Here is a 15,398-nt window from a genome sequence, read left to right as displayed (position 1 = left end):
AACTCAAGGTGTCAACTCAGCATACGTCCACGGTAAGGGATTAATCATTTACATTGACATCAATCAATCATTTTTGAAGTATCGATGCCAAAAAAACTCTAATCTGCGCTCAACGCCATGGAGGCGTTGTGTTACTTGGATAGCTTTACCTAGGCCTATCTCAAGTCACCCAACTAGTGATGCTGCAAAGACAATGTTGTTGTGTAAGGAGAGTCTGAACTGAGCAGTATATTGTATGCATGGCCTCTCCATTCAAATATCATTCACAATGTGGCCCTATTGTAAACAAAGACTTCACTTCAGCAGCCGTGAAGCCATCTTGATCAATCCCCCTATTCTACTGATCACTGTGACTGTTACTTAACAATAACATAATGTGAAAAATAAGCTCACGTCAATCCAACTAAATGCAATGTAGCCGAATGTCTAATGTAGCCATTTCAAAATACTATTAGTTGGAAAGGTTTTGAATGCCATTATATCATCATGAAGGGACATTGAAGGAAATATGTATTTGCTATAAAGTGCGTTATTTCATGAGTTATAGTCTCATGGAATAGTGGAATAGGCTATGCTGGGTAGCCTGTGGTTTCTATGGCCCCATCTCTCTCTACCTCCCCATTCCTTCAATCATTTATTTCTCTGTGACTATTACAATGAATGCGTAGCTTTGTATTCATGTGGGCTGTGTAACTGTTACTGTCTTCAATAAACCAATCATACATTTTCAATCTCAATTTTACTCTCAATTTTCCCCTTCAAAGCATAAAAAAGAATAGGTCTGCCCCTAGAGGGCGTGGTCTGGGGGAAGTCACATGATAAGAAAGATACGTAAACAAATGTCACATGACTCGTGGCTGTTTTCCAAGATGGCGACTCCGGTGTCTGCACCGTTTGTGTTCCTTCTGTTACTATTTCAAAGCGGCGTTTGGGGCTTTCCCGTCCGTCAAACACCCCAAGAAAGTCCTACATGTGGATACAAGGTACGTCTATAGTTCCTATCCCTATTGTGGTGAATAAAAACGCAACTGAAACACTTAAACCTTGTTTTGGTATAGCAGCTTTGATGAACTTCACAGTTTCAAGGTTTAGCCGATTTCAAACACTTTCATTTTCGTGTAGCGAACACAATAGCAGAAGTTATATTCCTGGCACAACATATTTTTACTTCCACATAAAACGTGAAATGCTACAAATCCCATTCGATCTAGCCAGTCTTGCACTAAGTCTGGTCTTGCACTGTTATCATTGGTGGTTTAATTAAATTACAATTACAACTTTACCAGTTTGTAAACCTAAGTAGCCTCTGATATGCCTCTCTCCTTCCCATAACGTTAGCCCACCAGCTAAAATCCCTCATTATTTTCCCATTGTGTGTACTACACATCCTAGTCATGTCATGCTACCAAGCCTGGGATGTTGAACGTCCACCTGGTCCCCCACACCCACGACGACGTCGGCTGGCTCAAGACCGTGGACCAATACTTTTATGGAGGTCTGCATCCCCCCCCTCACCCCAATCTACCATGTGGCTCACATCTACACACTCATAAACAGCTCTGTCATAGGTCAAGGTGGTATAGTTAAAAGTTAAACGGACACATTGTTAAAACCATAGTTGTGAGGCTTTTATTATATTGTATTATAGGCATACATAATACCTACAATAACCTAGAATCACATGGTTTTACATTTCAAACCTCATGACTGGGTGGATGTGAACCACATGATAGATGTTGTATCATGTGTGCATATGTGTTATCACGTTAGTGTGTGTGTCTAACCTGTGTATGTAACCTGCCTGTCGTCGTTCCAGACCGTAATGACATCCAGCACGCGGGGGTGCAGTACATTCTGGACTCTGTGGTGGACCAGCTGCTGAAGAACCCTGACAGACGCTTCATCTACGTAGAGACAGCCTTCTTCTACCGCTGGTGGAAACAACAGACTGATGACATGCAGAACACTGTCAAACAGCTAGTCAATGAGGGTGAGGCCAGAGAGGGGTTATAGAGCCTTTATAAAACATGTCAGGAAGAAGTTATAAAGTGGTAGAGTCCGCCTTCTACCGCTGGTGAAGGAGCCAGTCAGACAGCAGGTTAATGAGAGAAGGGATGTAGGTGTTATAGCAGTGTTAATGAGAGAAGGGATGTAGGTGTTATAGCAGTGTTAATGAGAGAAGGGATGTAGGTGTTATAGCAGTGTTAATGAGAGAAGGGATGTAGGTGTTATAGCAGTGTTAATGAGAGAAGGGATGTAGGTGTTATAGCAGTGTTAATGAGAGAAGGGATGTAGGTGTTATAGCAGTGTTAATGAGAGAAGGGATGTAGGTGTTATAACAGTGTTAATGAGAGAAGGGATGTAGGTGTTATAGGAGTGTTAATGAGAGAAGGGATGTAGGTGTTATAACAGTGTTAATGAGAGAAGGGATGTAGGTGTTATAGGAGTGTTAATGAGAGAAGGGATGTAGGTGTTATAACAGTGTTAATGAGAGAAGGGATGTAGGTGTTATAGCAGTGTTAATGAGAGAAGGGATGTAGGTGTTATAACAGCGTTAATGAGAGAAGGGATGTAGGTGTTATAGCAGTGTTAATGAGAGAAGGGATGTAGGTGTTATAGCAGTGTTAATGAGAGAAGGGATGTAGGTGTTATAACAGCGTTAATGAGAGAAGGGATGTAGGTGTTATAACAGCGTTAATGAGAGAAGGGATGTAGGTGTTATAGCAGTGTTAATGAGAGAAGGGATGTAGGTGTTATAGCAGTGTGATAAAGCATCTCTCTCACCTGAGGGTGACTGCTATTGGTGGTGTTATTGAACAGATGGGAATTGCAATTGATGTTATAAACAGTTATAACCCTTTTAACTTGTGATTAAGTCATATTACGTTAAAAATCTTTATTGCTGTTATCATTTTTGTCTCCCTCCCCCTCCCTCCTCTCAGGGCGGTTGGAGTTTGTGAACGGGGGCTGGTGTATGAGTGACGAGGCAACCACCCACTACAGTGCAGTCATAGACCAGATGACCATGGGCCTGCGGTTCCTCAACGACACGTTCGGACACTGCGGTCGCCCCCGCGTCGCCTGGCACATCGACCCCTTCGGACACGCCCGCGAGCACGCCTCCATGTTTGCACAGGTAAGGGTTGTATTCATTAGTGCACACAATAATGTTTCTTATTACTGGTAGGTCCCTGTCTGTTTTGGCCAGTTTGGTTCCTACTGAACACAACCCACAATCTCCTGTCTTTTTTCTACCTCACAATATCCTGTCTGTCAGCCTTTCTCTGTCTATTCTTGCCCAGGTAAATATCTTCCAGTCCTTTTTCCATCATGTCTAAATCCATTGTCTGAATAGATATAGTACAACCATCCAAGACTATCGTCTGTTGAAAGGTTGTCAGTGTCATAAAGTTCTTGTGAGCTCCCAAGTTGGGAATAGAAGTGGGGCAAAACAAATTTACTCAAAAGTTTTCCAAGTCAGAAATAACACGAGACGGCATGAGTCTCCCTCGTCTTTCCATTCAGTTCAAAGGTCAGAGGGACGATTAGAATCCTTACTGTGTTTATTGTATTGAATGGGTGGCAGGTAGCCTAGCGGTTAGTGTTGAGCGTTGGTCCAGTAACCTGAAGGTTGCTGGTTTGAATACCCGAGAAGGTAAAACATTTAGAAGGCGCCATACTACCATGGATGACCCTGTAAAACAACACATTTCACTGCACCTACCCGGTGTATGTGACAAGAAACCATGTTTTTTTGTGTGTGTATTGACTGATGGTTCTCTCTGTTCTAGATGGGTTATGACGGCTTCTTCTTTGGTCGTCTGGACTACCAGGATCGTAACAGGAGGATGGTAGCCAAGGAACAGGAGATGTTGTGGAGGGCCAGCGAGAGCCTCACCCCCCCTATGGCTGACCTCTTCACTGGTACTGACCTTTGACCTTCAACCTCTAGCAATATAGCAACAGCTTCACGTAGTCGTGTCATATTGTTTACAACCTATTCAGTTTTTGCAATAGACCTGGGATATCCCATTTTCTTCATCAATATTACTCTTTCCCTTTCAGCACTAACATCTGTCCTCTCTCCCCACTCAAGTTTCCCCTACTCAGTCTTTAGTCTAACACCAGTCTCCCCGGTCAATGTTTAGATGGGATACAGCTTGGGTCAAATTGACGTCAAAAGTGTAAGTTCTCCTAACCTGCTACGAAAAGTCAATTTTGACGCAAGCTGTATCCCTTCTAGACAAAACCCCTCTCCCCTCGTCAATACTGACCTCACCTTCAACCCCTGACCTCTGACCCCTAGCCACTGCTGTAGCCTAACCCAGCTCCCTCTCCCATAGGGATCTTCCCTAACAGGTACGACCCTCCCGACGGCTTCTGTTGAGACCAGTCATGTGATGAATCCTGACCTGACCTCCCACCTATGAACCCTGACCCCTAGCACCCCAGTAGCCTAACCCAGCCCCCTCTCCTCCAGGTATCCTCCCTAACGGGTACAACCCTCCGGAGGGCTTCTGTTGGGACCAGTCATGTGACGATCCACCAATCAGAGACGACCCTGATCTGGAGGACTATAATGTTGACGATGTGGTGACCAGGTTCCTCCACATCGCACACGGACAGGTTAGAGATGAGACACACACATACAGGTTAGAGATGAGACACAGGGACAGGTTAGAGATGAGACACACACATACAGGTTAGAGATGAGACACACACATACAGGTTAGAGATGAGACACACATACAGGTTAGAGATGAGACACACATACAGGTTAGAGATGAGACACAGGGACAGGTTAGAGATGAGACACACATATACAGGTTAGAGATGAGACACACACATACAGGTTAGAGATGAGACACACACATACATGTTAGAGATGAGACACACACATACAGGTTAGAGATGAGACACACATACAGGTTAGAGATGAGACACACATATACAGGTTAGAGATGAGACACACACATACAGGTTAGAGATGAGACACAGGGACAGGTTAGAGATGAGACACACATACAGGTTAGAGATGAGACACACATACAGGTTAGAGATGAGACACACACATACAGGTTAGAGATGAGACACACACATACAGGTTAGAGATGAGACACACACATACAGGTTAGAGATGAGACACACATACAGGTTAGAGATGAGACACACACATACAGGTTAGAGATGAGACACACATACAGGTTAGAGATGAGACACACATACAGGTTAGAGATGAGACACACACATACAGGTTAGAGATGAGACACACACATACAGGTTAGAGATGAGACACAGGGACAGGTTAGAGATGAGACACACACATACATGTTAGAGATGAGACACACACATACAGGTTAGAGATGAGACACACATACAGGTTAGAGATGAGACACACACATACATGTTAGAGATGAGACACACACATACAGGTTAGAGATGAGACACACATACAGGTTAGAGATGAGACACACACATACAGGTTAGAGATGAGACACACATACAGGTTAGAGATGAGACACACATACAGGTTAGAGATGAGACACACATACAGGTTAGAGATGAGACACACATACAGGTAGACACACATACAGGTTAGAGATGAGACACACATACAGGTTAGAGATGAGACACACATACAGGTTAGAGATGAGACACACACATACAGGTTAGAGATGAGACACACACACATACAGGTTAGAGATGAGACACACACACATACAGGTTAGAGATGAGACACACATACAGGTTAGAGATGAGACACCATCAGGTTAGAGATGAGACACACATACAGGTTAGAGATGAGACACACATACAGGTTAGAGATGAGACACACATACGGTTAGAGATGAGACACACATACGGTTAGAGATGAACACCACATACAGGTTAAGATGAGACCACACAATACAGGTTAGAGATGAGACCACACACATACAGGTTAGAGATGAGACCACACACATACAGGTTAGAGATGAGACACACACACATACAGGTTAGAGATGAGACACACACATACAGGTTAGAGATGAGACACACACATACAGGTTAGAGATGAGACACACACATACAGGTTAGAGATGAGACACACATACAGGTTAGAGATGAGACACACATACAGGTTAGAGATGAGACACACATACAGGTTAGAGATGAGACACACCATACAGGTTAGAGATGAGACAACACACTACAGGTTAGAGATGAGACACACACATACAGGTTAGAGATGAGACACACACATACAGGTTAGAGATGAGACACACACATACAGGTTAGAGATGAGACACACACATACAGGTTAGGAAGATGGAGACACACCACAATACAGGTTAGAGATGAGACACACACATACAGGTTAGAGATGAGACACACACATACAGGTTAGAGATGAGACACACATACAGGTTAGAGATGAGACACACACATACAGGTTAGAGATGAGACACACACATACAGGTTAGAGATGAGACACACATACAGGTTAGAGATGAGACACACATACAGGTTAGAGATGAGACACACACATACATGTTAGAGATGAGACACACATACAGGTTAGAGATGAGACACACACATACAGGTTAGAGATGAGACACACACATACAGGTTAGAGATGAGACACACACATACAGGTTAGAGATGAGACACACACATACAGGTTAGAGATGAGACACACACATACAGGTTAGAGATGAGACACACACATACAGGTTAGAGATGAGACACACACATACAGGTTAGAGATGAGACACACATACAGGTTAGAGATGAGACACACACACATACAGGTTAGAGATGAGACTCACACATACAGGTTAGAGATTAGACACACATACAGGTTAGAGATGAGACACACATACAGGTTAGAGATGAGACACACACATACAGGTTAGAGATGAGACACACACATACAGGTTAGAGATGAGACACACATGCAGGTTAGAGATGAGACACACATACAGGTTAGAGATGAGACACACATACAGGTTAGAGATGAGACACACACATACAGGTTAGAGATGAGACACACATACAGGTTAGAGATGAGACACACACATACAGGTTAGAGATGAGACACACACATACAGGTTAGAGATGAGACACACACATACAGGTTAGAGATGAGACACACACATACAGGTTAGAGATGAGAGACACACACATACAGGTTAGAGATGAGACACACATACAGGTTAGAGATGAGACACACACATACATGTTAGAGATGAGACACACACTGTTTCTCTGTCTTCTCCCCTGCACCAGGCGTTGGTGTATAAAACCAACCACATCATAATGACTATGGGGTCAGACTTCCAGTATGAGAACGCCAACCTGTGGTATAAGAACCTGGACAAGCTCATTCGCTACGTCAACCAGAAGCAGAGTAACAGCTCTGAAGTCAACGTTCTCTACTCTACACCCTCCTGTTACCTACAGGAGCTACACAGGGCTAACCTCACATGGTACTGTACCACTATATGAACTATATGATTCTGTTGGAATACTATACTAAACTATGTCTAGCTAGTCAGAGTAACAGCTCTGAAGTCAACGTTCTGTTACCTTAAATTATGTACAGGTCATTTAAATGTTCTCTCTGTCTTCTCTCTCTCTCACCCCCCCCCCCCCCCCCTCGTCAGGCCTCTGAAAGGGGATGATTTCTTCCCCTATGCTGACTCAGCTCATGACTTCTGGACAGGATATTTCACCAGCCGTCCAGCCCTGAAACGCTATGAGAGGATCAGCAACAGCTACCTGCAGGTACACCACTCAAACCTCAATGGCTTTGTCTGAAAAGCTTTCTTTGAGAGCCTCAAAACCGTGATGTGTCATGGATAAGTTGTGACTGACTGACTGACTGATCTACAAGTAATATTGAGCAGTTATTGATGACGTAAGGTGATTTGTAGTTTAGTCAGTCTCGACTTGCCTTTAAAGTTGGCTTTATGTCGAACGTGGCCATTGATTCCTCCTCGTTGGAGGAGGAGGTCGAAGGGGAGGGACTTGGAGCCTCTTCTCCAATGAGCTTTCCAGAGGGAGGTGAGGAATCATGGATTTGACAGCTTGTACATTTTTCATACAAATCCAGCACACATTCCCTCAGGGATGACAGTTCAGTAGTCCCACACTGAGGCCATGTCTGGAGACTTGGTTAATGCATCATTCCTCTCCTCCCTCTGGTTTCAGACGTGTAATCAGCTGGAGGTCCTTGGTGGTCCCATCTCAAGGAAAGGTCCCTTTGGAGCTGGAGACAGTGAGACCCTGAGTAAGTGTCTAGTGTACACACTTTCATCACATTCAAGTGCACTACTTCATCATCACTACATGAGTTGATTAAGCCTAGTGGCAGTCAGACTCTGTTTCAATGTCCATACTAGCGTCCTTCTTATTAATACTAGCATCCTTCTTATTAATACTAGCATCCTTCTTATTAATACTAGCATCCTTCTTATTAATACTAGCATCCGTCTTATTAATACTAGCATCCGTCTTATTAATACTAGCATCCTTCTTATTAATACTAGCATCCTTCTTATTAATACTAGCATCCTTCGTATTAATACTAGCGTCCTTCTTATTAATACTAGCATCCTTCTTATTAATACTAGCATCCTTCTTATTAATACTAGCATCCGTCTTATTAATACTAGCATCCGTCTTATTAATACTAGCATCCTTCTTATTAATACTAGCATCCGTCTTATTAATACTAGCATCCGTCTTATTAATACTAGCATCCTTCTTATTAATACTTGCATCCAATTTATTATTACTAGCATCCTTCTTATTAATACTTGCATCCGTCTTATTAATACTTGCATCCGTCTTATTAATACTAGCATCCGTCTTATTAATACTAGCATCCTTCGTATTAATACTAGCATCCTTCTTATTAATACTAGCATCCTTCGTATTAATACTAGCATCCTTCGTATTAATACTAGCATCCGTCTTATTAATACTAGCATCCGATTTATTATTACTAGCATCCGATTTATTATTAATACTTGCATCCGTCTTATTAATACTAGAATCCGTCTTATTAATACTAGCATCCGTCTTATTAATACTAGCATCCTTCTTATTAATACTAGCATCGTCTTATTAATACTAGCATCAGTCTTATTAATACTAGCATCCTTCTTATTAATACTTGCATCCGATTTATTATTACTAGCATCCTTCTTATTAATACTTGCATCCGTCTTATTAATACTAGCATCCGTCTTATTAATACTAGCATCCGTCTTATTAATACTAGCATCCGTCTTATTAATACTAGCATCCTTCGTATTAATACTAGCATCCTTCGTATTAATACTAGCATCCTTCTTATTAATACTAGCATCCTTCGTATTAATACTAGCATCCGTCTTATTAATACTAGCATCCGATTTATTATTACTAGCATCCAATTTATTATTAATACTTGCATCCGTCTTATTAATACTAGCATCCTTCTTATTAATACTAGCATCCGTCTTATTAATACTAGCATCCGTCTTATTAATACTAGCATCCATCTTATTAATACTAGCATCCGTCTTATTAATACTAGCATCCGTCTTATTAATACTAGCATCCGTCTTATTAATACTAGCATCCGATTTATTAATACTAGCATCCTTCTTATTAATACTAGCATCCGTCTTATTAATACTAGCATCCGTCTTATTAATACTAGCATCCGATTTATTAATACTAGCATCCTTCTTATTAATACTAGCATCCTTCTTATTAATACTAGCATCCGTCTTATTAATACTAGCATCCGTCTTATTAATACTAGCATCCGATTTATTATTACTAGCATCCGATTTATTATTAATACTTGCATCCGTCTTATTAATACTAGCATCCGATTTATTAATACTAGCATCCTTCTTATTAATACTAGCATCCTTCTTATTAATACTAGCATCCTTCGTATTAATACTAGCATCCTTCGTATTAATACTAGCATCCGTCTTATTAATACTAGCATCCGTCTTATTAATACTAGCATCCTTCTTATTAATACTAGCATCCATCTTATTAATACTAGCATCCTTCTTATTAATACTTGCATCCTTCGTATTAATACTAGCATCCTTCTTATTAATACTAGCATCCTTCTTATTAATACTAGCATCCTTCTTATTAATACTAGCATCCGTCTTATTAATACTAGCATCCTTCTTAATAATACTAGCATCCTTCTTAATAATACTAGCATCCTTCTTATTAATACTAGCATCCTTCTTATTAATACTAGCATCCTTCTTATTAATACTTGCATCCTTCGTATTAATACTAGCATCCTTCTTATTAATACTAGCATCCTTCTTATTAATACTAGCATCCGTCTTATTAATACTGGCATCCGTCTTATTAATACTAGCATCCTTCTTATTAATACTAGCATCCTTCTTATTAATACTAGCATTCTTCGTATTAATAAGCTTGAAGCTGATTAGAGGACGGCGAGGTTGACAGGGAGTGTTCTGTGTTGTGATTGGTAGAGAAGGCCATGGCAGTGGCTCAGCATCACGACGCCGTATCCGGGACGGAAAAGCAACACGTTGCCAACGACTACGCTAGGAGACTGGCCAACGGCTGGGCACACTGCCAGGTACCCCCCATGTGTCTGTTCTTTCTATTGATCCATACAGTCTCTTGTTAGATGAACTGTGTATGATTGACTCTCCATCTGTCTCTCCCCACTGTGTGGAGGACTATAGGACACATTAGTGTAAAGTATATTACTGTACAGTGTGTATAACCTCTCTCTCTCATCCCCTCTGTCCCAGGTGTTGGTCAGTAACACTCTATCCTCTCTGAGTGGATCACCTGCTCCTCGTGTTTACTGTGAACACCTCAACATCAGTGTGTGTCACCTCACAGAGACCAGCAAGAAGGTAACACGCACACGGGCACACACACACACACTCACAATTCCTCTTTGGTACCGTGAAGTTAAATTCCCCTCCTCTCTTTTTCCATGTTTCTCTGTCAGTTCTCAGTGAACGTGTACAACCCTCTAGCTCGCCCAGTCAGTTGGCCAGTTAGACTGCCAGTCAACGGGACGGCCTACAGTATCTCAGACGCTAAGGGCAAGGCTGTGGACAGTCAGGTTGGTCTGTCTGTTCTGATAATGGTTGTCATATGTAGTTGTTCAATAACCTTTATGACAGTTATGTATGTACCCTCAGGTGGTCCCCGTGTCCCAGGCCACAGCGGCGGTGCGAAGGGGCAGGGGGTACGCTGTCAACGAGCTGTTGTTCCAGGTTCAGGCCCCTCCCCTGGGCTACAGCACCTACTCTGTCTCCCTGCTTCAGAACGGCCCTCCATCTCCACAGTCCTCTCCACTGCCCAGGGCTCCCAAGACTATACAGAACAAGGTCTGGGTCAAAAACGTACTTTCTACTATGAAAGCAAATATTTGACGTATTGATGTCATCAATGGAGACGCATATTCCAAAATGAATAAAGTCTCCATTAATGATGACATATCAATGTATAATGTTAGTTGGAACAGGGTTGTTTTCCAAACATAAAAGTATTGTATCTAGGTTTTTAGGTTTGGATGGTCACCTGTTCTGTCACTTTGACGTGTCTCCTCTAGTTTCTCAGGGTGACCTTTGACCCAGAGACGGGTCTCCTCAGCAGCCTCAGTAACCTGGAGACACAACAGACTGTCAAACTGTCACAGAACTTCTACTGGTCCGTACTACTTACTCTCTCTCTACCTCTACCCTTCCCTCTCTCTACCTCTACCCTTCCCTCTCTCTACCCTTCTCTCTCTACCTCTACCCTTCCCTCTCTCTACCTCTCTACCTTCCCTCTCTCTACCCTTCTCTCTCTACCTCTACCCTTCCCTCTCTACCTCTACCCTTCCCTCTCTCTACCTTCCCTCTCTACCTCTACCCTTCCCTCTCTCTACCCTTCCCTCTCTCTACCCTTCCCTCTCTCTACCCTTCCCTCTCTCTACCTCTACCCTTCACTCTCTCTACCCTTCTCTCTCTACCTCTACCCTTCACTCTCTCTACCTCTACCCTTCACTCTCTCTACCCTTCTCTCTCTACCTCTACCCTTCACTCTCTCTACCCTTCTCTCTCTACCTCTACCCTTCCCTCTCTACCTCTACCCTTCCCTCTCTCTACCCTTCCCTCTCTCTACCTCTACCCTTCCCTCTCTCTACCTCTACCCTTCTCTCTCTACCTCTACCATTCTCTCTCTACCTCTACCCTTCTCTCTCTACCTCTACCCTTCTCTCTCTACCTCTACCCTTCTCTCTCTCTACCCTTCACTCTCTCTACCCTTCACTCTCTCTACCTCTCTACCCTTCCCTCCCTCTACCTCTCCATTTCTCTTTACCCTTCCCTCTCTCTACCCTTCTCTCTCTACCTCTCCATTTCTCTCTACCCTTCTCTCTCTACCTCTCCATTTCTCTCTACCCTTCCCTCTCTCTACCCTCTCCATTTCTCTCTACCCTTCCCTCTCTCTACCTCTCCATTTCTCTCTACCCTTCCCTCTCTCTACCTCTCCATTTCTCTCTACCCTTCCCTCTCTCTACCTCTCCATTTCTCTCTACCCTTCTCTCTCTACCTCTCCATTTCTCTCTACCCTTCCCTCTCTCTACCTCTCCATTTCTCTCTACCCTTCCTCTCTACCTCTCCATTTCTCTCTACCCTTCCCTCTCTCTACCCTTCCCTCTCTCTACCCTTCCCTCTCTCTACCCTTCCCTCTCTACCTCTCCATTTCTCTCTACCCTTCCCTCTCTCTACCTCTCCATTTCTCTCTACCCTTCCCTCTCTCTACCTCTCCATTTCTCTCTACCCTTCTCTCTCTACCTCTCCATTTCTCTCTACCCTTCCCTCTCTCTACCCTTCCTCTCTCTACCTCTCCATTTCTCTCTACCCTTCCCTCTCTCTACCTCTCCATTTCTCTCTACCCTTCCCTCTCTCTACCTCTCCATTTCTCTCTACCCTTCCCTCTCTCTACCTCTCCATTTCTCTCTACCCTTCCCTCTCTCCTACCTCTCCATTTCTCTCTACCTTCTACTCTCTACCTCTCCATTTCTCTCTACTACCCTTCCCTCTCTCTACCTCTCCATTTCTCTCTACCCTTCCCTCTCTCTACCTCTCCATTTCTCTCTACCCTTCCCTCTCTACCTCTCCATTTCTCTCTACCCTTCCCTCTCTCTACCTCTCCATTTCCTCTCCCTTCTCTCTCTACCTCTCCATTTCTCTCTACCCTTCCCTCTCTCTACCTCTCCATTTCTCTCTACCCTTCCCTCTCTCTCCCTCTCCATTCTCTCTACCCTTCCTCTCTCTACCCTTCCCTCTCTCTACCTCTCCATTTCCCTCTACCCTTCCCTCTCTCTACCCTTCCTCTCTCTACCTCTCCATTCTCTCTACCCTTCCCTCTCTCTACCTCTCCATTTCTCTCTACCCTTCCCTCTCTCTACCTCTCCATTTCTCTCTACCCTTCCCTCTCTCTACCTCTCCATTTCTCTCTACCCTTCCCTCTCTCTACCTCTCCATTTCTCTCTCCCTTTCCCTCTCTCTTCCTCTCCATTTCTCTCTACCCTTCCCTCTCTCTACCTCTCCATTTCTCCTCTACCCTTCCCTCTCTCTACCTCTCCATTTCTCTCTACCCTTCTCTCTCTACCTCTCCATTTCTCTCTACCCTTCCCTCTCTCTACCTCTCCATTTCTCTCTACCCTTCCCTCTCTCTACCTCTCCATTTCTCTCTACCCTTCCCTCTCTCTACCTCTCCATTTCTCTCTACCCTTCCCTCTCTCTACCCTCTCCATTCTCTCTACCCTTCCCTCTCTCTACCTCTCCATTCCCCTGTCTCTACCCTTCCCCTCTCTCTACCTCTCCATTTCTCTCTACCCTTCCCTCTCTCTACCTCTCCATTTCTCTCTACCCTTCCCTCTCTCTACCTCTCCATTTCTCTCTACCCCTTCCTCTCTCATAACCTCTCCATTCTCTCTACCCTTCCTTTTAACCCTTCCCTCTCCTACCTCTCCATTCCCTCTACCCTTCCCTCTCTCTACCTCTCCATTTCCCTCTACCCTTCCCTCTCTCTACCTCTCCATTTCTCTCTACTAACCCTTCCCTCTCTCTACCTCTCCATTTCCCTCTACCCTTCCCCCTCTCTCTACCTCTCCATTTCTCTCTACCTTCCCTCTCTCTACCCTTCCCTCTCTCTACCCTTCCCTCTCTCTACCTCTCCATTTCTCTCTACCTTCCCTCTCTCTACCTCTCCATTTCTCTCTACCCTTCCCTCTCTCTACCTCTCCATTTCCCTCTACCCTTCCCTCTCTCTACCCTCCCCTCTCTCTACCCTTCCCTCTCTCTACCTCTCCATTTCTCTCTACCCTTCCCTCTCTCCTCTCCATTCTCTCTACCCTTCCCTCTCTCTACCTCTCCATTTCCCTCTACCCTTCCCTCTCTCTCTACCTCTCCATTTCTCTACCCTTCCCTCTCTCTACCTCTCCATTTCTCTCTACCCTTCCTCTCTCTACCTCTCCATTCCCTCTACCCTTCCCTCTCTCTACCTCTCCATTTCTCTCTACCCTTCCCTCTCTCTACCTCTCCATTTCTCTCTACCCTTCCCTCTCTCTACCTCTCCATTCCCTCTACCCTTCCCTCTCTCTACCCTTCCCCTCTCTACCCTTCCCTCTCTCTACCTCTCCATTCTCTCTACCCTTCCCTCTCTCTACCTCTCCATTTCCCTCTACCCTTCCCTCTCTACCTCTCCCTTCTCTCTACCCTTCCCTCTCTCTACCCTTCCCTCTCTCTACCTCTCCATTTCTCTCTACCCTTCCCTCTCTCTACCTCTCCATTTCTCTCTACCCTTCCCTCTCTCTACCTCTCCATTTCTCTCTACCCTTCCCTCTCTCTACCTCTCCATTTCTCTCTACCCTTCCCTCTCTCTACCTCTCCATTCTCTCTACCCTTCCCTCTCTCTACCTTCCCTCTCTCTACCTCTCCATTTCTCTCTACCCTTCCCTCTCTCTACCTCTCCATTTCTCTCTACCCTTCCCTCTCTCTCTACCTCTCCATTTCTCTCTACCCTTCCTCTCTCTACCTCTCCATTTCTCTACCCTCCCTCTCTCTACCTCTCCATTTCTCTCTACCCTTCCCTCTCTCTCTACCTCTCCATTTCCCTCTACTCTACCCTTCCCTCTCTCTACCCTTCCCTCTCTCTACCTCTCCATTTCCCTCTACCCTTCCCTCTCTCTACCTCTCCATTTCTCTCTACCCTTCCCTCTCTCTCTACCTCTCCATTTCTCTCTACCCTTCCCTCTCTCTACCCTTCCTCTCTCTACCTCTCCATTTCTCTACCTCTTCCCTCTCTCTCCCTCTCCATTCCCTCTACCCTTCCCTCTCTCCCCTCCA

General features: G+C 44.2%; 1 protein-coding gene across 1 annotated transcript in view; it reads left to right on the top strand.

The window, feature by feature from the left end:
• The first annotated feature begins 851 nt into the window (after positions 1-851).
• Positions 852-15,398, top strand: part of LOC115191200 (lysosomal alpha-mannosidase-like) — a 30,952-nt gene continuing 16,405 nt past the window's right edge. Inside the window, exons 1-14 of the mRNA XM_029749140.1 lie at positions 852-983; positions 1,393-1,495; positions 1,817-1,990; positions 2,943-3,136; positions 3,792-3,924; positions 4,481-4,626; positions 7,270-7,469; positions 7,647-7,767; positions 8,194-8,272; positions 10,509-10,618; positions 10,797-10,904; positions 11,003-11,119; positions 11,199-11,387; positions 11,612-11,722. Coding sequence (XP_029605000.1) covers positions 870-983; positions 1,393-1,495; positions 1,817-1,990; positions 2,943-3,136; positions 3,792-3,924; positions 4,481-4,626; positions 7,270-7,469; positions 7,647-7,767; positions 8,194-8,272; positions 10,509-10,618; positions 10,797-10,904; positions 11,003-11,119; positions 11,199-11,387; positions 11,612-11,722 — 1,899 coding nt within the window. The 5' untranslated portion in view covers positions 852-869. The remainder of the gene's footprint in view (positions 984-1,392; positions 1,496-1,816; positions 1,991-2,942; positions 3,137-3,791; positions 3,925-4,480; positions 4,627-7,269; positions 7,470-7,646; positions 7,768-8,193; positions 8,273-10,508; positions 10,619-10,796; positions 10,905-11,002; positions 11,120-11,198; positions 11,388-11,611; positions 11,723-15,398) is intronic.

Source organism: Salmo trutta, unplaced genomic scaffold, assembly GCF_901001165.1.
Source record: "Salmo trutta unplaced genomic scaffold, fSalTru1.1, whole genome shotgun sequence".
Taxonomy (NCBI): Eukaryota; Metazoa; Chordata; class Actinopteri; order Salmoniformes; family Salmonidae; genus Salmo; species Salmo trutta.
The sequence above is the reverse complement of the archived record's forward strand: the minus strand, read 5'-3'. Positions and strand labels throughout refer to the sequence as shown.